The 25,386-nt window shown below is 63.0% G+C and overlaps 2 protein-coding genes across 2 annotated transcripts in view; both read right to left on the bottom strand.

Moving 5' to 3' along the window:
* Positions 1–4,436, bottom strand: part of LRIF1 (ligand dependent nuclear receptor interacting factor 1) — a 32,111-nt gene extending 27,675 nt beyond the window's left edge. Inside the window, exon 1 of the mRNA XM_054176309.1 lies at positions 4,372–4,436. Within this exon, the coding sequence (XP_054032284.1) occupies positions 4,372–4,436 (65 nt within the window). The remainder of the gene's footprint in view (positions 1–4,371) is intronic.
* Positions 4,437–5,441: 1,005 nt separating this feature from the next.
* LOC104296581 (cryptochrome-1-like) lies at positions 5,442–24,597 on the bottom strand. The gene is made up of 10 exons (XM_054176239.1): positions 24,161–24,597; positions 23,100–23,216; positions 20,344–20,491; positions 19,008–19,148; positions 17,480–17,650; positions 14,352–14,492; positions 12,333–12,484; positions 8,085–8,182; positions 6,734–6,844; positions 5,442–5,712 (listed from the first exon to the last, which is right to left on the bottom strand). Exons 1-10 carry the CDS (start codon positions 24,571–24,573, stop codon positions 5,621–5,623), a joined length of 1,584 nt encoding a protein of 527 aa, XP_054032214.1. The 5' UTR covers positions 24,574–24,597; the 3' UTR covers positions 5,442–5,620.
* Between the last annotated feature and the right edge of the window lie 789 nt (positions 24,598–25,386).

Here is a 25,386-nt window from a genome sequence, read left to right as displayed (position 1 = left end):
CTGCGGCACTCAGGGTGGGGAGCAGGTACAGAAGTTATGGATGAAGAAGTCAGGGAGTGAGGAGAAGGTGGTAGCTGCACTCTGGTCTTTGTTCCCCACCATCCAGATCTCTTTTGCAGCACAGGAGAGACATGGAGCTGTTGGAGTGGGGCCAGGGGATGCCACAACAGTGATGGGAAGTCTGGAAGCCCTCTGCTGGAAGGAGAGGCTGAGGAAGTTGGGATTGTTCAGCCTGGAGAGGAGAAGGCTCCAGGGAGACCTCAGAGCAGCCTTCCAGGACCTGAAGGGCTCCAGGAGAGCTGGGGAGGGACTTGGGACAAGGGCTGGGGGTGACTGGATGAGGGAGGATGGTTTGGAGCTAAAGAGGCAATGGAGAGAAGGAGAAATGTTTGCCCCTGAGGGTGGGGAGAGCCTGTGCCAGGCTGCCCAGAGAGCTGGGAGCTGCCCCATGCCTGGCACCATTGCAGGGCAGGTTGTGTGGGGCTGGGAGCAGCCTGATGGGGCTGGGGCTGTCCCTGGGGACTGCAGGGGGGTGGACTGAAGGAGCTTTGAAGATCCCTTAGGACCTGCCATGGGCTGAGTTGAATCTGCTGCTGCTGCCATCCCATCCCATCCCTCACAATCACAGATTCACCAAGGTTGGAAGAGACCTCAAAGATCATCAAGTCCAAGCTGTCACCACAGACTAAACCCTGGCTCCAAGGGCCCCATCCAATCCCCTCTGGAACCCCTCCAGAGATGGGGACTCCACCACCTCCCTGGGCAGCACAGCCCAATGATGAATGACTCTCAGTGAAGAACTTTCTCCTCACCTCCAGCCTAACCCTCCCCTGGCACAGCTTGAGACTGTGTCCTCTTGTTCTGGTGCTGGGTGCCTGGCAGAAGAGCCCAACCCCCACCTGGCTCCAACCTCCCTGCAGGCAGTTGCAGAGAGCAAGAAGGTCTCCCCTGAGCCTCCTCTCCTGCAGGCTAAGCAACCCCAGCTCCCTCAGCCTCTCCTCCCAGGGCTGTGCCCCAGACCCCTCCCCAGCTTTGTTGCCCTTCTCTGGACACCTTCCAGCAGCTCAACCTCTTTCCTGACCTGAGCAGCCCAGAGCTGGCCACAGGACTCCAGCTGTGGGCTCAGCAGTGCTGAGCACAGGGCAGGATGAGCTCCCTGCTGCTGCTGGCCACACTCTGCCTGCTGCAGGCCAGGCTGCCCTTGGCCTTCTTGGCCCCCTGGGCACACTGCTGGCTCCTGTTCAGGCAGCTGTCAATCAGCACCCCCAGGTCCCTCTCTGCCTGGCAGCTCTCAGCCACTCTGCCCCCAGCCTGTAGCTCTGCCTGGGGTTGCTGTGGCCAAAGTGCAGCCCCTGGCACTTGGCCTTGTTGAATGCCATCCTGTTGGCCTCTGCCCATCTGTGCAGCCTGGCAAGGTCCCTCTGCAGAGCCCTTCTGCCCTCTGCCTGACCAACATCTGCCCCCAGCTTGGTGTCCTCTGCACATTCCCTGCTGCTGGACTCCATCCCCTCCTCCAGATCATCAATGAAGATATTGATCAGGCTGGGGCCCAGCACTGCTCCCTGGGGCACCCCACTGGTGCCTGGCTGCCAGCTGGCTGTGGCACCATTCACCACCACTCTCTGGGCTCAGCCTCCAGCCAGTTCCTAACCCATCCCATCCCATCCCATCCCATCCCCTGCTGCCAGCTTCAACCCCAAAGAGCTGGCTGGAGCCAAGCACCCTGGGGCTGGTTCAGGCTGGAGCAGGAGAGGCTTCCTGTGCTGTTTGCTGCTCCTGGTTTCCAGCCTGGGGGTGCTGGGCTTGGCCACTGGGCTGGCTGCAGGCTGGGGGCTGTGGGAGTCACTTTCTGGCTGTCTTCTGCTGCTGTGCTGTGAGTTAGGCTGAGGGAATTGTGCATGGGATCAGCTCCTGGAGCTCCTGATCCCAGCCCAGGGGCTGTGCTCGGGGTCCTGTCCCTCTCAGGCTGTTGGGAGGTTGCTAATGAGAGCTGAGTGTGAGCCCAGGGCAGCACCCAGGGCCTGCTTCCTTCTCTGGGTTTGTTTTCATCTGCAGTAGATGAACTTTCCCCAAGGGCTTTGCCCAGGAGGTGAAGCAGTGCAGAGATCTCCTTGTCTGCACCACAACAAATGAGCTCTTTCCTGCTCCTTTCTGCCCCTTGCTGAGGAGGAGGTGTGAGAGGGCAGCTCTGTGGGCAGCTGCTGCCAGCCATGCTCAGCCCAGCACCATCACAGGGTGCAGGCTGGGGGGGACCTGGGGATCACCTGGGGCAACCTTGCCAGGGGATGGTGGAGCAGCAGGGAGCTGCCCCAGCAGCCTGGCAGCCTGAGGCTGAAAGCTGTGCAGGGAGTCCCCCACTGCCCCTGGGAGCTGATTCCAGCCTCCTGGGGAACCATTTGCTGCTGCAGCCCAGTGGGAATGTCCCCAGCAGGCATTGTCCCCAGCAGCCCTTGGCTCCTGCATGGGACAGAGGGAGGCTGCATCCTCCTGGCAGCCCCCCCTGAGCTCTGCCCTAAGCCTTCTCTTCTCCAGGCTGAACACCCCCAGCACTCTCAGCCTTCCCTCACAGGGCAGAAGGCTTCCAGTCCTCTGCTCCTTCCCCTGGCCCTTCTCTGGACATTTCCAGCCTGCCCACAGCTCTTCTGAGCAGAGGGGACCAAAGCTGCAGGCAGTGCTCCAGGCTGAGCAGAGAGGGGCAGTGACTTCTCTCTGCTGATGATGCCCTTGCTGATGCCACCCAGCATCCTGCTGGCTCCAGGGCTTGGCAGAGGCTGCCCAGGGAGGTGGTGGAGTCCCCATGCCTGGAGCTGTGGCCATGGCACCTGGGGCCATGGGTGGGTGGCCATGGGAGGGTTGGGTTGGGGTTGGCCTGGGTGAGCTCAGGGAGCTTTGCCAGCCTGAACAACTCTGTGTCTCTCTGCTCAGCTCAGCCTGAGGAGACCTCAGCTTCCTTTGCCCTGCAGCTCACTGCCCACTCAGGCTGAGCCTGGTGGCCACCATGCTGGGATCCCCTGCTCCTGTGGCTCCCAGGCCTCACAGTGAAGCTCAAGTGACACAAAGCACCTCCAGACAGAGCTCTTTTAGGTGCTCTACCCCCAGCCCATGGGGGACCTGAGGACAATGATTGTGCCTTCAAATATGAGGCAAGAAGCAGCCCTGAGGCCACCAGCCCTGGGCCCCAGCACTGCAGGGGTGGAGGCAGCAAACCCTTGAGCACAGGAAGGAAGCAATGACAAAGATGATGGAGGAGAGGAGGCTGCAGAGCAGGACTCATCTTCCCTGAAGTGCCAACCACCCTGTTGGCCTTCTGCCCTCCTCAGGGCTTCCACAGCTGCTCCTCACTCTGCTCCTCCCTGCAGCTCAGCAGGGCTGAAGAGGTCCTTGGCACCTCCAGGAGCGCTGTGCTGCCCCCCGGGGCTGTGGGGCCAGCTGGGATCCCCCCAAGGCTGCTGCTGGAGGCGCTGCCCAAGCCACTGCCATCGCTGCCCAGCAGCCCTGGTGAGGGGGGGTGCCAGCTGAGCAGGGCAGGGCAGATGGAAGCTGCAGGCAGGGCAGGAAGGAGGACCCAGGGCACCACCTGCACAGGAGCAGAAACTTCCTTGCTGTGAGGGTGACAGCCCCAGAGCAGGCTGCCCAGGAGGGGTCCCACAGCCCCAGGAGGGGTCTCACAGAGTCGGGAGGTGTCTCACAACCCAGGATGGGTTTCACAGATCTAGGATGGGTCCCACAGACCCAGGAGGGGTCCCAGAGACCCAGGAGGAGTCCCACAGACCCAGGATGGGTCTTATAGATCTAGGATGGGTCTCAAAGACTCAGGAGGGGTCCCACGGACCCAGGAGGGGTCCAACAGACTCAGGAGGGGTTCCACAGAGCCAGGATGAGTCCCATAGACTCGAGGGGTCTCACAGACTCAGGAGGGGTCCCACAGACTAACATGGGTCTCACAGACTCGGGATGGGTGTCACAGACCTAGCATGGGTCCCACAGACCCAGCATGGGTCCCACAGACCCCATAAAGGTCTCACAGACCCAGCATGGGTCCCATGGACTCAGGATGGGTTCCACAGAGCCAGGATGAGTCCCATAGACCCAGGAGGAGTCCCACGGACTCAGGAGGGGTCTCACAGACCTGGGATGGGTCTCACAGACCTGGGATGGGTCTCACAGACCTGGGATGGGTCTCACAGACCTGGGATGGGTCCCACAGACCCAGTAAAGGTCTCACAGAGCCAGGAGGGGTCCCAGAGACTCAGGATGGGTCTCACAGACTGGGGAGGGGTCCCACAGGCTCAGGAGGGGTCCTGTGCTGGTTCTGCACAGCTGTGTTCAAGGTGAAGCAGCTTGGGGGCTCTGGGCTGCTGCTGGAGTCACCTTGCAGGCAGCTCTCCATGGATGGCTGTGTTCAGAGGCCTCTCCAGAGGCCTTTCACTCTTCATGCCAGAGATGTTTTATTTCTCTCACTAAGCCAAACAGGAACCCACAGAGGCCAAACCCCCACTGCAGCCCCAAGCACCAAGAGAGTTGGCTGCTCCAGCCTTGGGCAGAAGCTTCCCAAGGAGAGGTGTCCATGGAAGGAGACCTTTCTGCACAGGAATAACCTCTGGAGGAAGGAGCCAAGCAGGAGGGGGCTGGAACTGGATGATCTTGAAGGTCCCTTCCAAGCCAACCCATGCTAGGATCCTCTGAGAGTTATGGGGAGGGAAAGTTGTAGCTCAGCCCTAAGCCAGTGAGACATTTGGCAAGGCTAATGCCCCAGAGATGGATTCAGAGACTCCTGGAAAGGGTTGGCTTGGGAGGGACCTTCAGGATCATCCAGTTCCAAACCCCCTGCCGTGGGCAGGGACAGCTCCCACCAGCACAGCTCACAGCCACATCCAAGCTGGTCTTGAACACCTCCAGGCTTGGAGCCTCCATAACCTCCCCTGCTCCTATCCAGTACCTGAAGGGCTCCAGGAGAGCTGGGAGGAGGCTTTTGACAAAGGCTGGGAGTGCCAGGAGGAGGCTTTGAGCTGGGAGAGGGGAGACTGAGAGGGGAGACTGAGAGTGGAGAGGAGGAAGAAGTTCTTGAGAGTGAGAGTGGAGAGACTCTGGCACAGGCTGAGGGAGCTGGGACTGTGCAGCCTGGAGGCTCCAGGGGGACCTCAGAGCTGCCTGCCAGGAGCTGAAGGGATCCTGCAGGAAGGCTGCAGAGAGACTTTTGCTGAGGGGGTCTGGAGCCAGCCCCAGGGGGAAGGGTTTGAAGCTGAGGCAGAGCAGGGTTAGACTGGAGCTGAGGAAGAAGTTCTTCAGTGTGAGGCTGGGGAGACTCTGGCACAGGCTGCCCAGGGAGGCTGTGGCTGCCTCCTCCCTGGAGGTGTCCAAGCCAGGCTGGATGAGGCCCTGAGCAAGCTGTGCTGGTGGGAGGGGTCCCTGCCCATGGCAGGGGGTTGGAGCTGGATGGTCTGGAAGGTCCCTTCCAACCCAACCCAGTCCAGGATCCTGTAAGACACTTTCCTTGCAGGTCAGTTCCCAAGGCCCCAGCTGCAGGACAAAGCCCTGAGCTCAGCCTGCCCAGCTCAGGTGGCCTCTGGCTGTCCCCTTTGCCATCTGGTTGGGCCCCAGCAGCTCAGCCCTGCTGGGCTCACTCTGCCACCTTGGCCACTTTCCCTTTGGGGAGGTCTTCCTCTGAGTGGTCACATCTGGCCTTCAGCTCCATGGGGTCCTCTGTCTCACCTGCAGCAAGGGGGAAAGAAAGAAGAATTGAAGTCTGCAGCCCCCCCTGAGGCTGCAGAGCAGCAGCAGCCTGCAGCAAGCTGAGAGGACAAAGTGTGGCAGAGAATGCCTCTGATCCCAGGCTGGGAGCCTGCCCCAGCTGCAGCTCTCCCTGCTGCCTGCACAGGGCTGGGACTGGAGCAGCTTTGGAGGTCCCTTCCCAGCCAAAGCCCTCTGGGAGTCTGGGATAATGGGAGTCTGGTTTTCAACCTCTGGCTTTTCCTATCCCCCAAGAGCAATCCCTACAACATTCAGCACCTCTCTGGGCAGCCTGGCACAGGCTCTCCCCACCCTCAGCACCAAACATTTCTCCTTCTCTCCACTCTCAAGCTGCCTCTTCTAGTTCCAAACCATCTCCCCTTGCCCTGGCACCTCAGGCCCTGCTCTAAACTCTGTCCCCAGCTTTCTTCCAGGCTCCTTTCAGCACTGCAAGGCCACCAGGAGCTCTCCCTGGAGCCTTCTCCTCTCCAGGCTGCACAACCCCAACCCTCTCAGCCTGGGCTCCCAGCAGAGGGCTTCCAGCCCTGCCAGCACTGCTGTGGCCTCCTCTGGCCCTGCTCCCCCAGGGCCCTGTCTGTGCTGAGGGCTCCAGAGCTGCCCCAGCCCTGCAGGGGAGGTCTGAGCAGAGCAGAGCAGAGGGCAGAATCCCCTCCCTGCCCCTGCTGCCCACCCTGCTGGGGCTCAGCCCAGGCCAGGCTGGGGCTGGCAGTGCTGGCAGTGCTCAGTGCCAGCTCCTGGCCAGCTCTGCACCCCCAGCACCCCCAAGGCCTTCTCCACAGGGCTGCTCCCAGCCCTTCCTCCCCAGCCTGGATGGACACTGGGGGCTGATCACTGCTCAGCCCCTGGAGTCCCTTCTCACAGCAACAAGAAGAGCAGCAGCCACATTTTGGTCCTGGGCAGGAGCAGAGGTGGCCTGGGAACCAACCCAGCCCCAGGGCTCTGCCTCTCAGCACCCTGCAGACCCAGGCCTGCAGCCTCTTACCTCTGGTGAGCTGAGCTGTCCTGTGCTGCTCCTCCCTGACCTGCTTCATCAGCTGCAGGTTGTGCTCACTGACCTCCTTGTGGTTCACCATTGGGAAGGGGTAGTCTTGACCTGGCGTGACACAGGGACAAGGAGCTTCATGCAGCTCATCAAGGAGGTGTGAAGAGCTCCCACGTGAGGAGATGTCACTTGAAGAGCTCCCACTGGAAGGATCTCCCACTTGAGGAAGCTCTATGGGAAGAGCTCCCACTGGAAGCAGCTCCCACTTGGAGCAGCTTCCACTTGAAGGAGCTTCTTTTCAAGGGCTCCCACTTGAAGGAGCTCCACTTGAAGGAGCTCCCACTGGAAGGGGCTCCACTGGAAGGAGCTCCCACTGGAAGGAGCTCCCACTTGAAGGAAGCTCCATGTGAAGAGCTCCCACTGGAAGCAGCTCCCAATTGAAGAGCTCCTACTGGAAGGAACTCTCATTTGAAAGAGCTCCATTTGAAGAGCTCCCACTTGGAGCAGCTTCCACTTGGAGGAGCTTCCACTTGAGGAAGCTCCCATTTGAAGGGCTCCCACTGGAAGGAGGTCCTTTTGGATGGCTCCCACTGGAAGGAGGTCCTTTTGGATGGCTCCCACTGGAAGGAGCTCCCACTTGAGCAAGCTCCCACTGGAAGGATCTCCCACTGGAAGGAGCTCCCACTTGAAGGAACTCTCATTTGAAAGAGCTCCATTTGAAGAGCTCCCTCTTGGAGGAGCTTCCACTTGAGGAAGCTCCCATTTGAAGGGCTCCCACTGGAAGGAGGTCCTTCTGAATGGCTCCCACTGGAAGGAGCTCCCACTTGAAAGAGGTCCTTTTAAATGGCTCCCAATGTAAGGGGCTCCCACTGGAAGGAGCTTCCACGTGAGCAAGCTCCCACTTGAAGGGTTCCCACTTGAGGAGCTCCCACTTGAAGGAGCTTCTTTTCAAGGGCTCCCACTGGAAGGGGCTCGCACTGGAAGAGCTCCCACTGGAAGGGGCTCCCACTGGAAGAGCTCCCACTGGAAGAGCTCCCACTGGAAGAGCTCCCACTGGAAGGATCTCCACTGGAAGAGCTCCCACTGGAAGGGGCTCCCACTGGAAGGGGCTCCCACTGGAAGGGGCTCCCACTGGAAGGATCTCCCACTGAGGCAAACCTCTGCAGTCTGGAATGGACTCCAGTCCCAAGGCCTGCAGGGGCTGTGGCAGAAGGCTGACTGCTGGCTGAGTCCCTTGTCAGAGGACAAGGAGAGGCCTTGTGGGGGCTCTGGGACCCTTCCCCTCCCAGCTGTCCTTGCTGGGCTCAGCTGGAAGCAGTGACATCCCTCAGAGGGTACCCAGGTGAGTTACCTATGATGCAGCCTGCTTGCTTCTGCTCCTCCTCAGATGCTGTCCAGGGCTCATAGATGTGCTTGGAGCCAAAGTTCCTCAGAATGGGCAAATACTTCCTGCAAGAGAGACAGGAGCTGGGGGCTGGCAGCCTGCAGCTGAAACTGGAGAGAGAGCAAAGCAACCTGTGCCCAAATCACTGCTGGGGACCCTGTTGATCATAGAATCAGAGCAGGGGAGGGCCTGGAAGGGACCTCTGGAGATCACCCAGTCCAAGCCCCTGCCAGAGCAGGGGCACCCAGAGCAGGGCACCCAGAACACCTCCAGGTGGGGTTGGAAGCTCTCCAGAGGAGACTCCACAGCCTCCCTGGGCAGCCTGCTGCAGGCTCCAGCAGCCTCACACCAAGGAAGTTTCTCCTGCTGAGGTGGAGCCTCCTGGGTGCCAGTTTGTGGCCATGGCTCCATGTCCCATCACAGATTGCTCTGGGTTGGAACTGACATTTAAATCTCCTCCAGCCCAAGCCCTGCAGCCCCCAGGGACATCCCCAGCCCCAGCAGGCTGCTCCCAGCCCCACACAACCTGCCCTGCACTGGTGCCAGCCATGGGGCAGCTCCCAGCTCTCTGGGCAGCCTGGCACAGGCTCTCCCCAGCCTCAGCACCAAACATTTCTCCTTCTCTCCACTCTCAATCTGCCTCTTTCAGCTCCAAACCATCTCCCCTTGCCCTGGCACATCAGGCCCTGCTCTAAACTCTCTCTCCAGCTTTCTTCCAGGCTCCTTTCAGCACTGCAAGGCCACCAGGAGCTCTCCCTGGAGCCTTCTCCTCTGCAGGCTGCACAACCCCAACCCTCTCAGCCCCAGCAGAGGGCTTCCAGCCCTGCCAGCACTGCTGTGGCCTCCTCTGGCCCTGCTCCCCCAGGGCCCTGTCTGTGCTGAGGGCTCCAGAGCTGCCCCAGCCCTGCAGGGGAGGGCTCAGCAGAGCAGAGCAGAGGGCAGAATCCCCTCCCTGCCCCTGCTGCCCACCCTGCTGGGGCTCAGCCCAGGCCAGGCTGGGGCTGGCAGTGCTGCCAGGCTGCTGTCAGGGGAGATGCCCCCAGGGCTGCCCCAGCACTGCTCTGCCACTCTCAAGGCTTTCAGGCAGGAGGGAGAACTCATCCCTTGATCATCCAGCTCCAGCCCCCTGAGGCTCTTTCCCAGCTGCGTTTCTGAGGGGGAGGGGGAGGTGGGGCGGCTGGGGGGCAGTGGGGGGTCGGTGGCCAGCAGCCTACCTGATGTAGTGGCCATGGGGGTCGTGGCCAGCAGCCTACCTGATGTAGTGGCCATGGGGGTCAGTGGCCAGCAGCCTACCTGATGCAGTGGCCATGGGGGTCGTGGGCAGCAGCCTACCTGATGTAGTGGCCATGGGGGTCTGTGGCCAGCAGCCTACCTGATGCAGTGGCCGTGGGGGTTGTGGCCAGCAGCCTACCTGATGCAGTGGCCGTGGGGGTTGTGGCCAGCAGCCTACCTGATGTAGTGGCCATGGGGGTCAGTGGCCAGCAGCCTACCTGATGCAGTGGCCGTGGGGGTCTGTGGCCAGCAGCCTACCTGATGCAGTGGCCGTGGGGGTCGTGGCCAGCAGCCTACCTGATGTAGTGGCCGTGGGGGTCAGTGGCCAGCAGCCTACCTGATGCAGTGGCCGTGGGGGTCGTGGCCAGCAGCCTACCTGATGCAGTGGCCGTGGGGGTCGTGGCCAGCAGCCTACCTGATGCAGTGGCCGTGGGGGTCAGTGGCCAGCAGCCTACCTGATGTAGTGGCCATGGGGGTCAGTGGCCAGCAGCCTACCTGATGCAGTGGCCGTGGGGGTCGGTGGCCAGCAGCCTACCTGATGTAGTGGCCGTGGGGGTCGTGGCCAGCAGCCTACCTGATGTAGTGGCCGTGGGGGTTGTGGCCAGCAGCCTACCTGATGTAGTGGCCATGGGGGTCAGTGGCCAGCAGACTACCTGATGTAGTGGCCGTGGGGGTCAGTGGGCAGCAGCCTACCTGATGTAGTGGCCGTGGGGGTCGTGGCCAGCAGCCTACCTGATGTAGTGGCCGTGGGGGTCAGTGGCCAGCAGCCTACCTGATGTAGTGGCCGTGGGGGTCGTGGCCAGCAGCCTACCTGATGCAGTGGCCGTGGGGGTCAGTGGCCAGCAGCCTACCTGATGTAGTGGCCGTGGGGGTCAGTGGGCAGCAGCCTACCTGATGTAGTGGCCGTGGGGGTCGTGGCCAGCAGCCTACCTGATGTAGTGGCCGTGGGGGTCAGTGGCCAGCAGCCTACCTGATGTAGTGGCCGTGGGGGTCGTGGCCAGCAGCCTACCTGATGCAGTGGCCGTGGGGGTCAGTGGCCAGCAGCCTACCTGATGTAGTGGCCGTGGGGGTCAGTGGCCAGCAGCCTACCTGATGCAGTGGCCGTGGGGGTCGGTGGCCAGCAGCCTACCTGATGTAGTGGCCATGGGGGTCGTGGCCAGCAGCCTACCTGATGTAGTGGCCGTGGGGGTCAGTGGCCAGCAGCCTACCTGATGTAGTGGCCATGGGGGTCAGTGGCCAGCAGCCTACCTGATGTAGTGGCCGTGGGGGTCAGTGGCCAGCAGCCTACCTGATGCAGTGGCCGTGGCGGTCGTGGCCAGCAGCCTACCTGATGTAGTGGCCGTGGGGGTCAGTGGCCAGCAGCCTACCTGATGTAGTGGCCATGGGGGTCAGTGGCCAGCAGCCTACCTGATGTAGTGGCCGTGGGGGTCAGTGGCCAGCAGCCTACCTGATGTAGTGGCCATGGGGGTCAGTGGCCAGCAGCCTACCTGATGTAGTGGCCGTGGGGGTCAGTGGCCAGCAGCCTACCTGATGTAGTGGCCGTGGGGGTCGTGGCCAGCAGCCTACCTGATGTAGTGGCCGTGGGGGTCGTGGCCAGCAGCCTACCTGATGTAGTGGCCGTGGGGGTCGTGGCCAGCAGCCTACCTGATGCAGTGGCCGTGGGGGTCGTGGCCAGCAGCCTACCTGATGTAGTGGCCGTGGGGGTCGTGGCCAGCAGCCTACCTGATGTAGTGGCCGTGGGGGTCAGTGGCCAGCAGCCTACCTGATGTAGTGGCCATGGGGGTCTGTGGCCAGCAGCCTACCTGATGTAGTGGCCGTGGGGGTCGGTGGCCAGCAGCCTACCTGATGTAGTGGCCATGGGGGTCTGTGGCCAGCAGCCTACCTGATGCAGTGGCCGTGGGGGTCTGTGGCCAGCAGCCTACCTGATGTAGTGGCCATGGGGGTCAGTGGCCAGCAGCCTACCTGATGCAGTGGCCGTGGGGGTCGTGGCCAGCAGCCTACCTGATGCAGTGGCCGTGGGGGTCGTGGGCAGCAGCCTACCTGATGTAGTGGCCATGGGGGCTGGTGGGCAGCAGCCTACCTGATGTAGTGGCCGTGGGGGTCGTGGCCAGCAGCCTACCTGATGTAGTGGCCGTGGGGGTCGTGGGCAGCAGCCTACCTGATGCAGTGGCCGTGGGGGTCGTGGGCAGCAGCCTACCTGATGCAGTGGCCGTGGGGGTCAGTGGCCAGCAGCCTACCTGATGTAGTGGCCGTGGGGGTCGTGGCCAGCAGCCTACCTGATGTAGTGGCCGTGGGGGTCGTGGCCAGCAGCCTACCTGATGCAGTGGCCGTGGGGGTCGTGGGCAGCAGCCTACCTGATGCAGTGGCCGTGGGGGTCAGTGGCCAGCAGCCTACCTGATGCAGTGGCCGTGGGGGTCAGTGGCCAGCAGCCTACCTGATGCAGTGGCCGTGGGGGTCGTGGCCAGCAGCCTACCTGATGTAGTGGCCGTGGGGGTCGTGGGCAGCAGCCTACCTGATGCAGTGGCCGTGGGGGTCGTGGGCAGCAGCCTACCTGATGCAGTGGCCGTGGGGGTCAGTGGCCAGCAGCCTACCTGATGCAGTGGCCGTGGGGGTCGTGGCCAGCAGCCTACCTGATGTAGTGGCCGTGGGGGTCGGTGGGCAGCAGCCTACCTGATGCAGTGGCCGTGGGGGTCGTGGCCAGCAGCCTACCTGATGTAGTGGCCGTGGGGGTCGTGGCCAGCAGCCTACCTGATGTAGTGGCCGTGGGGGTCGTGGCCAGCAGCCTACCTGATGCAGTGGCCGTGGGGGTCGTGGCCAGCAGCCTACCTGATGCAGTGGCCGTGGGGGTCGTGGCCAGCAGCCTACCTGATGTAGTGGCCGTGGGGGTCGTGGGCAGCAGCCTACCTGATGTAGTGGCCGTGGGGGTCGTGGCCAGCAGCCTACCTGATGTAGTGGCCGTGGGGGTCGGTGCGGCGGCCGAAGCGCACGGGGCAGAGGCTGCGGCGCTGCCGCGGGCAGAAGGCGCTGCCCGACAGCCACAGCCAGTTGCCGGCGTTGGTGCTGTAGTCGGCGTCCAGCAGCAGCTCCTCGAACACCTGCAGCGGAGGGCAGGGAAGGAGGGAAGGAGCCCTGGGGCGGCTGAGCTGACAGACACACAGCACGGAGCCACACAGCGGCGCTGGCGTGGAAGGGACCCCAAGGAGCATCCAGCTCCGGACAGCTCCGGCGGCAGGGACAGCTCCCGGGGGGGCAGGGACAGCTCCCGGGGCAGGGAGAGCTCCCGGAGGGGGCAGGGACAGCTCCCACCGGGGCAGGGACAGCTCCAACCGGGGCAGGGACAGCTCCCGGAGGGGGCAGGGACAGCTCCCACCGGGGCAGGGACAGCTCCCACCGGGGCAGGGACAGCTCCCGGGGGGGGGCAGGGACAGCTCCCGGGGGGGGCAGGGACAGCTCCCGGGGGGGGCAGGGACAGCTCCGGGGGGGGCAGGGACAGCTCCCGGGGGGGGCAGGGACAGCTCCCGGCGGGGGCAGGGACAGCTCCGGGGGGGCAGGGACAGCTCCCGGGGGGGGCAGGGACAGCTCCCGGGGCAGGGACAGCTCCCGGGGCAGGGACAGCTCCCGGGGGGGGCCAGGGACAGCTCCCACCGGGGGCAGAATCACCAAGGCTGGAAGAGACCCCCAAAGCTCAACAAGTCCAAGCTGTCACCACAGACCTCATGACTAAACCCTGGCTCCAAGGGCCACATCCAGTCCCCTCCTGAACCCCTCCAGGGATGGGGACTCCACCACCTCCCTGGGCAGCACATCCCAAGGGCCAACAGCTCTCTCTGTGGAGAACTTTCTCCTCACCCCCAGCCTAAACCTCCCCTGGCACAGCTTGAGGCTGTGTCCTCTAAGCTTGCTCAGGGCCTCATCCAGCCTGGTCCTGAGCACCTCCAGGCAGGGCACAGCCACAGCCTCCCTGGGCAGCCTGTGCCAGAGTCTCCCCAGCCTCCCTCTCCACAATCTCTTCCTCCTCTCCACTCTCAGTCTCTCCTCTCCCAGCTCAAAGCCATTGTTCCTCCTCCTGTCCCTCCCAGCCCTTGGCCCAAGTCCCTCCCCAGCTCTCCTGGAGCCCTTCAGCTCCTGCAAGGCTGCTCTGAGGTCTCCCTGGAGGCTTCTGCAGGCTGCACAGCCCCAGCTCTCCCAGCCTGGCCTTCACTTCACCCTGGCACTTGTATCACAGGATCCTGGATTTGTTTGGGTTGGCAAAGCCCTCTGGGAGGATCCAGTCCAACCCAACCCAACCCCCCCATGGCCACCAAGCCCTGGCCCCAGCTGCCATGGCCACAGCTTGCTGCAACCCCTCCAGCCATGGGGACTCCACCACCTCCCTGGGCAGCCTCTGCCAGGCCCTGACCACTCCTCCAGCAAAGACATTTTGCCTCCTCTCCAACCTCAGCCTCCCCTGGCACAATTCCAGGCCAGTTCCTCTCCTTCTGTCCCCTGAGCCTGGGGAGCAGAGCCCAACCCCCCCCTGGCTGCAGCCTCCTCTCAGGGAGCTGCAGAGAGCAATGAGGTCTCCCTCAGCCTCCTCTGCTCCAGGCTCAACCCCCCCAGCTCCCTCAGCTGCTCCTCCCCAGCCCTCTTCCCCAGACCCTTCCCCAGCTCTGTTGCCCTTCCCTGGCCCTGCTCCAGCCTCTCAATGTCCTTCCTGGGGTGAGATCCCAAAGTTCTGGCTGGGGCCTGCTGCAGACTGAGCAGGTCTCCAAGGTCTCCTCACCCCACACCCCGCAGGCCTTGGGGCTGGCAGTGACCTCTCCTTGCTGCACCAAATGCCCTGAGCCGAGCAGGAGGCCTTGAGGGCTCCTGGAGCGTGAGCCCCGAGGCTCAGCGAGGAGGCAGCACCCTGCAGCACCTCCTGCCACAGCCAGGCTCCCCAAGGTCACCCAGAAGAAAGACCACAGCAGAACGGGGAGGAACCTTCATGCCCTCTTCCCAGCTGATCCAGAGGTCTCCTCGAGTCAGGAAGCAGGCGGCGGCGTGGCGCGCGAGGTGGTGGATCCAACCCTCCTGCCGCAGCTGCGTCATGATGGCATCGATCCAGGGGAAGCCTGTCTGGGCCTGCAGCACACAGCTGGCTTGGGAGGCACCTCTGGAGATCACCCTGCCCAGCCCCTGCCCCAGCAGGGCTCCCCCAGCAGAGCTCCCCCAGCCCCTGCCCCAGCAGGGCTCCCCCAGCAGAGCTCCCCCAGCCCCTGCCCCAGCAGGGCTCCCCCAGCCCAGCCCCTGCCCCAGCAGGGCTCCCCCAGCAGGGCTCCCCCAGCCCAGCCCCTGCCCCAGCAGGGCTCCCCCAGCAGAGCTCCCCCAGCCCCTGCCCCAGCAGGGCTCCCCCAGCAGCTTGCCCAGGGGCACAGTGCCCAGGGGGGGTTGGAAGCTCTCCACCCCAGCAGACTCCACAACCTCTCTGGGCAGCCTGCTCCAGGCTCCAGCAGCCTCACCCCAAACAACTTTCTCCTCCTGCTCAGCTCCAACCTCCTGCCTGCCACTCTGTGCCCCTTGCCCCTTGGCCTGGCCCTAGGCAGCACTCAGCAGAGCCTGGCCCCAGCCTCTTGCCCCCCACAGCTCCTTTAGCTCTTGCTGAGCATTGCTCAGCTGCCCTCTGGGGCTGCTCTGCTGCAGGCTCTCAGCCCCAGGGCTCTCAGCTCCTGCCAGAGCTGCTCCAGGCCCCTCAGCAGCTTCCCAGCCTCCCCTGGGCTCTCTGCAGCACTTCTCTGTCCCTCCTGAGCTGGGGAGCCCAGAGCTGGCCCCAGGGCTGCAGCTGTGGCCTGGCTGGGGCAGAGCAGAGGGGCAGCAGAGCCTCCCCTGCCCTGCTGGCCACACTCTTCTCCATGCCCCCCAGGACCCCCTGCAGCTCCTTGGCCATGAGGGCTCCTTGCTGGCTCCTGGGGACCTTGCTGGCCCCCAGCACTCCCAGCTGCTGCTCCTTGGAGCTGCTCTCCAGCAGCTCCCCCCTCAGCTGTGCTGCTGCAGGAGGTTGTTGCTGCCCAGGGGCAGTTCCCTGCCCTTGCCCTGGCTCAGCTTCCTGAGCTTCCTCTCCCAGCTCTCAGCCTCTTCAGCTCTCCCTGGCTGGCAGCACAGCCTGGGGGGAGTCAGCCACAGCTCCCACTTTGGATCATCAGCAAAGTGCCTGAGGCTCCACTCTGCCTTCCTCCAGGCCAGTGATGAAGATGCTGAGCAAGGCTGGGCCCAGTCCTGACCCCAGGGGAGCAGCACAAGCTGCAGCCCTGCAGCTGGACCCTGCCCCACTGGGCACAGCCCTCTGGGCCCTGTCCTGCAGCCAGTTCTCAGCTCACCTCACTGCCCTGAACCACCCTCCCTAAGCTGCCCTAGGAGGAAGACAGTGCCCAAAGCCTGGCTGAGGCCATCAGGCTGCTCAGGGATGATTGCCTCTGGGTGAGTCCATGCTGCCCTTTCCTGATACCCTTCTTTTCCTCCACATGCTTAGAGATGACCTCCAGAAAGAGCTGGGAAGCTGTCCTGGGCTCAGCTGGGGACTGGGAAGCTTTGTCAGGCTCAGCTGGGGACTGGGAAGCTTTGTCAGGCTCAGCTGGGGACTGGGAAGCTTTGCTAGGCTCAGCTGGGGACTGGGAAGCTTTGTCAGGCTCAGCTGGGGACTGGGAAGCTTTGTCAGGCTCAGCTGGGGACTGGGAAGCTTTGTTAGGCTCAGCTGGGGACTGGGAAGCTTTGTCAGGCTCAGCAGGGGACTGGGAAGCTTTGCTAGGCTCAGCTGGGGACTGGGAAGCTTTGTCAGGCTCAGCTGGGGACTGGGAAGCTTTGTCAGGCTCAGCTGGGGACTGGGAAGCTTTGTCAGGCTCAGCTGGGGACTGGGGAGCTTTGTCAGGCTCAGCTGGGGACTGGGAAGCTTTGTCAGGCTCAGCTGGGGACTGGGAAGCTTTCCTGGGCTCAGCTGGGGACTGGGAAGCTTTGCTAGGCTCAGCTGGGGACTGGGAAGCTTTGTCAGGCTCAGCTGGGGACTGGGAAGCTTTGCTAGGCTCAGCTGGGGACTGGGAAGCTTTGTCAGGCTCAGCTGGGGACTGGGAAGCTTTGCTAGGCTCAGCTGGGGACTGGGAAGCTTTGTCAGGCTCAGCTGGGGACTGGGAAGCTTTGTCAGGCTCAGCTGGGGACTGGGAAGCTTTGTCAGGCTCAGCTGGGGACTGGGGAGCTTTGTCAGGCTCAGCTGGGGACTGGGAAGCTTTGTCAGGCTCAGCTGGGGACTGGGAAGCTTTCCTGGGCTCAGCTGGGGACTGGGAAGCTTTGCTAGGCTCAGCTGGGGACTGGGAAGCTTTGTCAGGCTCAGCTGGGGACTGGGAAGCTTTGTCAGGCTCAGCTGGGGACTGGGAAGCTTTGTTAGGCTCAGCTGGGGACTGGGAAGCTTTCCTGGGCTCAGCTGGGGACTGGGAAGCTTTGCTAGGCTCAGCTGGGGACTGGGAAGCTTTGTCAGGCTCAGCTGGGGACTGGGAAGCTTTGCTAGGCTCAGCTGGGGACTGGGAAGCTTTGTCAGGCTCAGCTGGGGACTGGGAAGCTTTGTCAGGCTCAGCTGGGGACTGGGAAGCTTTGTCAGGCTCAGCTGGGCACTGGGAAGCTTTGTTAGGCTCAGCTGGGGACTGGGAAGCTTTGTCAGGCTCAGCTGGGGACTGGGAAGCTTTGCTAGGCTCAGCTGGGGACTGGGAAGCTTTGCTAGGCTCAGCTGGGGACTGGGAAGCTTTGCTAGGCTCAGCTGGGCACTGGGGGAGCAGGACTGGCTCTAAAGGGTGGGGATTTGGTTCTCCTCCTCCAGCTGGGTGTGAGAGCAGCTGCAGGGGCAGACTCCTCCCTGCCTCTGGACATCACCTCAGGATACCAACTCCAAGTGCAGGTTAGTTCTCCTCTCCAGGGCTGGAGCTGGGGCAGACTGCCCTGTACCTCCTTGAGCCCTTCTTGCCCTCCCACACAAAGCTTCAGGACCCCTCAGGGCACTTCTCTGCTGCTGACAGCCAGCAGGGAGCTAGCCCAAGGCAGCAGCAGGACTGTGCAGAGGCAGAAGCAGTGGTGCCAAGGCCTCTCCTCACCGTTTTCCATCTGTGGAGCCTCTCTGCATCCTCAGCCCAGCTGATCTGCAGGCAGATGGGGTTCCCTGCCATCCTGCTGAAGTTTGGGGTTGCTGATGCCACTGTGTAGAAGAATTCCCTCCAGAGCAGCTGCCCTTGGAGGGACACTGGAGGCAGGGAGTGGTGCTTGGCCTGCAAGAGACACCCGAGGGGAAAGCTTCGCAGGGAGCGCTGGCTGGGAGGGGATCCTCAAGGGCTGTTCTGTGCAGACCCTCTCCCTGCAGGGACAGCTCCAGCTGCAGCAGGCTGCCCAGGGACACAGCAGTGCTGACCTGGAATGAGGCCCCCACCACCTCCCTGTGCAGCCTGTGCCAGTGCCTCAGCAGCCTCCCTCCTGATGTCCAGCCTGAACCTGCCCTGCTCCAGTTTCCAACCTTGCCCTGGCACTGCAAACCCTTCCCCACAGTCCCTCCCCAGCTCTCCTGTAGGGTCCCTTCAGACACTGAAATGCAGCTCAAAGCCATTGTTCCTCAGCCTGTCCCTCCCAGCCCTTGTCCCAAGTCCCTCCCCAGCTCTCCTGGAGCTCTTCAGTCACTGCAAGGCTGCTCTGAGGTCTGCCTGGAGCCTTCTCTCTTCCAGGCTGCACAGCCCCAACTCCCTCAGCCTATTCCCACAGGGGAGGTCCCTCTCACCTTCTCTCCTTGAGGCTGAGCCCAGGGCTCTCAATCTTCCCAGCAGAGACCCCAGCCTCCCATTGCCCAGCCCCCTGCAGTGCTCAGGGAGCAGAGGAGGTAGAGGAGCTGGGGATGAAGCAGGGAAGCCCTGGAGCACCTCTGAGGCTCTCCCTTGGGCTCTTGCCACTTTCCTGCTGCGTTTTGGCCAGCAGGGAGGGAAGGCTGTGCAGAAGTGGCTGCAGAGCTCCAGAGGAACCCTCAGCCATGGCACTGTGCAGAGGTTGCCACTGCAGGAGAGCCACACTGCAGGAGGTCCTGGAGAGGCTGCAGGAGTGAGCAAGGACCTTGCAAAGCTCAGCAGGGCCAAGTGCAGGCTCTGGCACCTGGGAACACAGAGCCCAAGAGTGCAGCCCAGCCTGGGAGCCAGCTGGCTGGAGAGCAGCCCTGTGGCAAGGGACCTGGGGGTCTGGGTGGCCACCAGGCTCAGCCTGAGTGGGCAGTGAGCTGCAGGGCAAAGGAAGCTGAGCTCTCCTCAGGCTGAGCTGAGCAGAGAGACACAGAGTTATTCAGGCTGGCAAAGCTCCCTGAGCTCACCCAGGCCAACCCCAACCCCCCCCCCATGGCCACCAAGCCATGGCCCCAAGTGCCATGGCCACAGCTCCAGGCATGGGGACTCCACCACCTCCCTGGGCAGCCTCTGCCAGGCCCTGGAGCCAGCAGGATGCTGGGTGGCATCAGCAAGGGCATCAGCAGCAGAGAGAAGTCACTGCCCCTCTCTGCTCAGCCTGGAGCACTGCCTGCAGCTTTGGGCCCCCCTGCAGGAGGGGAGCAGCAGGAACCTTGCAGAGATCCTCTCTGCTCCTGGGAGTCCTCACCTGGGCATAGATCTTTGCCAGCCTGTGGAAGAAGGTGCGGACAGACAGACAGCCCAGGCTGAAGTAGGGGCTCAGGCCTGTGGTGCTTGGCAGCAGAGAGTTTGGGATGGTCCTTGGTTTAGCAAAAGCTGTCACCCAGCCCTGAAATGCAACCAGGAAGCCAGGGTCAGCCACAGGGTCCAGGGGGAACCAGAGGCTCTTGGCAAGCAGGTTCTGCCTGCATGGAAAACACTGAGGCTGGAGGCAGCAGCAGCTCTGCCCTGCTGAGGGCACCTCTGGAGGCCTGGGGCCAGCTCTGGGCTCCCCAGCTCAGCAAGGGCAGGGAAGTGCTGCAGGGGACACAGCAGAGGGCTGCAGAGCTGCTGAGGGGCCTGGGGCCAGCTCTGGGCTCCCAGCTCAGCAAGGACAGGGAAGTGCTGCAGGGGACACAGCAGAGGGCTGCAGAGCTGCTGAGGGGCCTGGAGCAGCTCTGGGAGGAGCAAAGGCTGAGCCCTGGGGCTGAGAGCCTGCAGCAGAGCAGCCCCAGAGGGGAATCTGATCGATGCTGATCAATACCCCAAGGGGGGGTCAGGAGGATGGGCCCAGGCTTGGGTCAGTGGTGCCCAGGGACAGGACCAGGGGTAAGGGGCACAGATGGAACATCAGAAGTTCCTCTGAGCATGAGGAGGAGCTTCTGTGATGTGAGGGTGAGGGAGCCCTGGAGCAGGCTGTGGAGCCTCCACCCCTGGGGAGATTCCAACCCCCCCTGGCTGTGTCTGTGCCCTGCCCTGGCTGCCCCTGCCCTGGCAGGGGGATGGTCTCAAGAGGCTCCTTCCAACCCCTCCCATTCTCTGATCCCCTTTGGGAAGCAGAAGGGCTCACAGAGAGTCCCCTCCCTGCCCCTGCTGCCCACACTGCTGGGGCTCAGCCCAGGCCAGGCTGGGGCTGGGCTGGCAGAGCTCAGGGCCAGCTCCTGCCCAGCTTTGCAGCCCCCAGGTTTTTCCATCCAGAGCTGAGCCCCAGTGGAGGAAACCTCAGGCAGAGCTGGGGGAGAGCTGAGCAGCTGCCTGAGGTGCTGACACAGGAGGAGAGGGAGAGGGAGAGGGAGAGGGAGAGGGAGAGGGAGAGGGAGAGGGAGAGGGAGAGGGAGAGGGAGAGGGAGAGGGAGAGGGAGAGGGAGAGGGAGAGGGAGAGGGAGAGGGAGAGGGAGAGGGAGAGGGAGAGGGAGAGGGAGAGGGAGAGGGAGAGGGAGAGGGAGAGGGAGAGGGAGAGGGAGAGGGAGAGGGAGAGGGAGAGGGAGAGGAGCAGCCTCCTCTCAGCCCAGCCAGGGCAGGCAGCAGCCCTGCTGGGGGCTGACCTGGTCTGCGAGGTGCTGCTCCAGCCGCCGGAGCCCTGCAGTCTCTCCTCCCCTCCAGGGGGAGAGGCTCTCTGGAGGCATCTGCAGATCCCCGGGGAGGGGCACCCTGTAACGCTCAGCCAGGCCTGGGGCAGGGGCCTGGCACCTCCTAGAGGGAGAGAGAAGCCTCCATCAAAGAGGGAACAGCAGCCAGGGGAAGGAGGCAGAAGACCTCCTCTGCCACAGCACCAAAAGCAGAGCCAGGAGCCCCAGGCTGCCCCTGCAGGCTGCACTGAGGGATGAGGAACAGCTTCACCACCCAACCTCAGTGCTCAGGGGGCTTGGCTGCAGCCCCCCACCCCGCTCTGACCCCCCTCTTGCTTCCCACCTGCTACACCAGACTCGGAGTCATCTCCTCTCCAGCTCCCCCCCAGCTCTCAGCCACCCCCGGGAGGGAGCCAAGAGCCTCCCCAGGCTCTGAGCTGAATTCTGGAGCTCTGGGGTGCTTCCAAAGGCTGCTCCAGCCCCAGAGCCTCTGAGGAGAGGTCACTCTGGGAGAGGCTTCACAGGGAAGGAGGCAAATCAGCTCCCCTGGGCCACCTCCCCAGCTGCCCCTTCCGAACCAAGGGGAGGGGTCCCCAGGCCCTCATCTCTGGGCAGTCCTCCCATGCCCCTTCTGCAGCCTCAGCTGTTGGGAGGCTTCCCCAAGCCCACTACCCCTCCTGACGCTGGAAGAGGACCAGGGCTGAGACTGTCCCCCCCATAAATCACAGAAGAGGAGGTTCAGGGAAGCAGCAGTGGTAAGCAGGTGTCCCCAAAAGCATCAAAGAACTCAGGAGATCTTTCTGCTTACCTGCCCCCACTGAGCCCAGCTCTGCCCCCACTGAGCCCAGCTCTGCCCCCACTGAGCCCAGCTCTGCCCCCCACTGAGCCCAGCTCTGCCCCCCACTGAGCCCAGCTCTGCCCCCCACTGAGCCCAGCTCTGCCCGCACTGAGCTCAGCTCTGCCCCCACTGAGCTCAGCTCTGCCCCCACTGAGCCCAGCTCTGCCCCTACTGAGCCCAGCTCTGCCCCCCACTGAGCCCAGCTCTGCCCCCACTGAGCCCAGCTCTGCCCCCCACTGAGCCCAGCTCTGCCCCCACTGAGCCCAGCTCTGCCCACACTGAGCTCAGCTCTGCCCCCACTGAGCCCAGCTCTGCCCCTACTGAGCCCAGCTCTGCCCCCCACTGAGCCCAGCTCTGCCCCCACTGAGCCCAGCTCTGCCCACACTGAGCTCAGCTCTGCCCCCACTGAGCCCAGCTCTGCCCCCACTGAGCCCAGCTCTGCCCCCACTGAGCCCAGCTCTGCCCGCACTGAGCTCAGCTCTGCCCCCACTGAGCTCAGCTAATCCTGGGTCAGATCTGCCATCCCTGGGTCAGATCAGCTAATCCTGGGTCAGCTCAGCCATCCCTGGGTCAGCTCTGCCATCCCTGGGTCAGATCAGCTAATCCTGGGTCAGCTCAGCCATCCCTGGGTCAGCTCTGCCGTCCCTGGGTCAGATCAGCTAATCCTGGGTCAGCTCAGCCATCCCTGGGTCAGCTCTGCCATCCCTGGCTCAGATCAGCTAATCCTGGGTCAGCTCTGCCATCCCTGGGTCAGCTCTGCCACCCCTGGGTCAGCTCTGCCATCCCTGGGTCAGATCAGCTAATCCTGGGTCAGATCAGCTAATCCTGGCTCAGATCAGCCATCCCTGGGTCAGCTCTGCCATCCCTGGGTCAGCTCAGCCATCCCTGGGTCAGATCAGCTAATCCTGGGTCAGATCAGCTAATCCTGGGTCAGATCAGCTAATCCTGGCTCAGCTCAGCCATCCCTGGGTCAGCTCTGCCATCCCTGGGTCAGATCAGCTAATCCTGGCTCAGCTCTGCCATCCCTGGGTCAGCTCTGCCATCCCTGGGTCAGCTCAGCCATCCCTGGGTCAGCTCTGCCATCCCTGGGTCAGCTCAGCCATCCCTGGGTCAGATCAGCTAATCCTGGGTCAGATCAGCTAATCCTGGGTCAGATCAGCCATCCCTGGGTCAGCTCAGCCATCCCTGGGTCAGCTCTGCCGTCCCTGGGTCAGATCAGCCATCCCTGGGTCAGCTCTGCCATCCCTGGGTCAGATCAGCTAATCCTGGCTCAGCTCTGCCATCCCTGGGTCAGCTCTGCCACCCCTGGCTCAGCTCAGCCATCCCTGGGTCAGCTCTGCCGTCCCTGGCTCAGCTCAGCCATCCCTGGGTCAGCTCTGCCATCCCTGGGTCAGATCAGCTAATCCTGGCTCAGCTCTGCCATCCCTGGGTCAGCTCTGCCACCCCTGGGTCAGCTCAGCCATCCCTGGGTCAGCTCAGCCATCCCTGGGTCAGCTCTGCCACCCCTGGGTCAGCTCTGCCACCCCTGGGTCAGCTCTGCCATCCCTGGGTCAGCTCAGCCATCCCTGGGTCAGCTCTGCCATCCCTGGGTCAGCTCTGCCATCCCTGGGTCAGCTCTGCCATCCCTGGGTCATTTCTCTGTCAAACTTTCATATCCCTCAGAAGTTTCCCCCAGTGCTGCCTTGCAGAGGTGAAGCCTTTGGGCTGTGCCACCTCTCAGCCACTCTCCCCTCCTGCCAGCAGAATCCCCTCCCCTCTTCACCTGATCAACAGCCCTCCAGCTGTGGCTCTACCACCCAAGACCTAAACCACCCCATGAGGAGCAACCTGGTGCTGGCTCTTCTGTTGGGCACGGGGAAGGAGCTGCCAGCTCCTGCTGGCTGCTGGTACTCACTGGAAGTCTTCAGCTGTGAGGGTCCTGACAGGCAGCTCAGGGTCACCAAGCAGGGAGAGGATGTGGAGGAACCTCTTGTATGTCAGGGGTGGGCTCCCACCATTCAGCTCCAAAACCCTGCACAGAACAAGAGGAGTTTGTTCCAGGGTGGAGAGGGACAAGGAAGCTGCAGGGCACAGGAAGCTGGCAGCACAGCCCCAGCTCATGGACTCAAAGACTCAGGGAATTGTTCTGGGTTGGAAAAGCTCTGAGATGATGGAGTCCAAAGCTTCCTAAGCCTTCTCCCCCAGGAGCTTTGGCAGTCATGGAAGAGACCTTCACAAATGACCAAGTCCAATTAAAGTCACCCAGCCCTGCCCCAGGGCACCACCCCCCCATGGCCCTCAGCACCACAGCTCCAGCAGGGACACCTCACACCACAGCAGGTTGCTCACAGCCACCTCCAGCCTGGCTGCAAACACCTCCAGGCAGGAGGCTTCCACCACCTCCCTGGGCAGCCTGTGCCAGGCTCTCACCACCCTCCTGGCCAACAACTTCTTCCTCACAGCCAATCTCCAGCTCCCCACTTCTAGTTCTGCTCCATCCCCCCCAGTCCTGTCCCTCCCTGACCCCCTCCAAAGTCCCTCCCCAGCTTTCCTGCAGCCCCCTGCAGCTCCTGGGAGGCCACAAGGAGGTCTCCTGGGAGCCTTCTCCTCTCCAGCCTGCACAACCCCAACTCTCTCAGGCTGTCTGCAGGGCAGAGCAGCTCCAGCCCTCTGCTCCTCCTCCTGGCCCTGCTCTGGACACCTTCCAGCCCCTCCAGAGCCTTCCTGGCACAGAGGCTCCAGAGCTGGCCCCAGAGCTGCAGCTGTGGGCTCAGCAGAGTGGAGCAGAGGGGCAGAATCCCCTCCCTGGCCCTGCTGGCCACACTTCTCTTGCTGCAGCCCAGGCTCTGCTTGGCTCTCTGGGCTGCCAGTGCTCCCTGCTGGCTCCTGCTGAGCCCTGCCCTCTCCCTGCTGCTTTCCCAGATCTAATCCAAGCCCTCCTGGGGTCACCCCCAGGTCCCAGGGGCAGTCACCTACCGTTTGGTGTCGTACAGACTGTGGCCCACCAGGGACAGCACCTCGAAGCCCAGCTCCTCCCCCAGGCATCGGATCCTGGCCTCCATCTCCTTGTAGAATGGCTCCACCTCTGCATCCAGAGTCACCTGGGAGATGTTCCACTGCTGGACAAGCTCCCTGAGAACAGCTTCATACTGCCCTTGGACCACCAGCAGGCAGGAGCCCAGCTGGCAGAGGCTCTCCTGCAGGTCCTGCAGGGACTGGAGCAGAAAGTGCCAGCGCAGGGCCCCCATGTGCATCACAGAGGAGAGGAACTGCTGGTCCAGGATGTAGAGAGGGTAGAGCAGCTGGGAGGACTGGAGGGCAGCCAGCAGGGCTGGGTGGTCGTGGAGCCGCAGCCCCTTGCGGAAGAGGTGGATGCTGCGGTGAGACATCCTGGCTGCCCCCTGGGGCTGCTGCCAGCCCTCAGCCACCTGCACAGCTGGCACCCAGCACCCCTGGGAGGAAACACAGAGACAATCAGGTTGGAACACAGCCTCAGGATCACCCAGGCCAACCCAGAACCCTGCTCTGCAGGGCTCAACCCTCAACCACAGCCCCAAGCGCCACATCCAAACCACCTTCAAACACCTCCAGGCTTGGGGGCTCCACCACCTCCCTGGGCAGCACATCCCAAGCCCTGACCTCTCTTGTTCCTACTCTCCACTCTAAACCTCCCCAGTGGCAGCTTGAGGCCATTGCCTCTTGCTCTGTCACTAATTGCCTGTGAGAAGAGAGCAGCAGCAACCTCTCCATAACCTCCTTCCAGGGAGCTGTAGGCAGCCAGGAGGTCTCCCCTCAGCCTCCTCTTCTCCAAACCATCCCCAGCTCCCTCAGCCTCCTCATCTCCAAACCATCTCCAGCTCCCTCAGCTTCCTCATCTCCAAACCATCCCCAGCTCCCTCAGCCTCCTCATCTCCAAACCATCCCCAGCTCCCTCAGCCACTCCTCATCTCCAAACCATCCCCAGCTCCCTCAGCCTCCTCATCTCCAAACCATCCCCAGCTCACTCAGCCTCCTCATCTCCAAACCATCCCCAGCTCCCTCAGCCACTCCTCATCTCCAAACCATCCCCAGCTCCCTCAGCCTCCTCATCTCCAAACCATCCCCAGCTCACTCAGCCTCCTCTTCTCCAAACCATCCCCAGCTCCCTCAGCCTCCTCATCTCCAAACCATCCCCAGCTCCCTCAGCCATTCCTCTTCTCCAA

This window comes from Dryobates pubescens, chromosome 35 (assembly GCF_014839835.1).
Source record: "Dryobates pubescens isolate bDryPub1 chromosome 35, bDryPub1.pri, whole genome shotgun sequence".
Classification (NCBI taxonomy): domain Eukaryota; kingdom Metazoa; phylum Chordata; class Aves; order Piciformes; family Picidae; genus Dryobates; species Dryobates pubescens.
The sequence above is the reverse complement of the archived record's forward strand: the minus strand, read 5'-3'. Positions and strand labels throughout refer to the sequence as shown.

Coding starts and splice junctions, on each gene's coding strand:
- LOC104296581 (XM_054176239.1), bottom strand. CDS start 24,573: ATGTCTCACCGCAGCATCCACCTCTTCCGCAAGGGGCTGCGGCTCCAC. Junction 12,485..14,351: donor GCTGGGAAGAGGGCATGAAG/GTTCCTCCCCGT, acceptor CCTCCGCTGCAG/GTGTTCGAGGAGCTGCTGCT. Junction 8,183..12,332: donor CCCCACGGCCACTACATCAG/GTAGGCTGCTGG, acceptor TCTCTCTTGCAG/GAAGTATTTGCCCATTCTGA.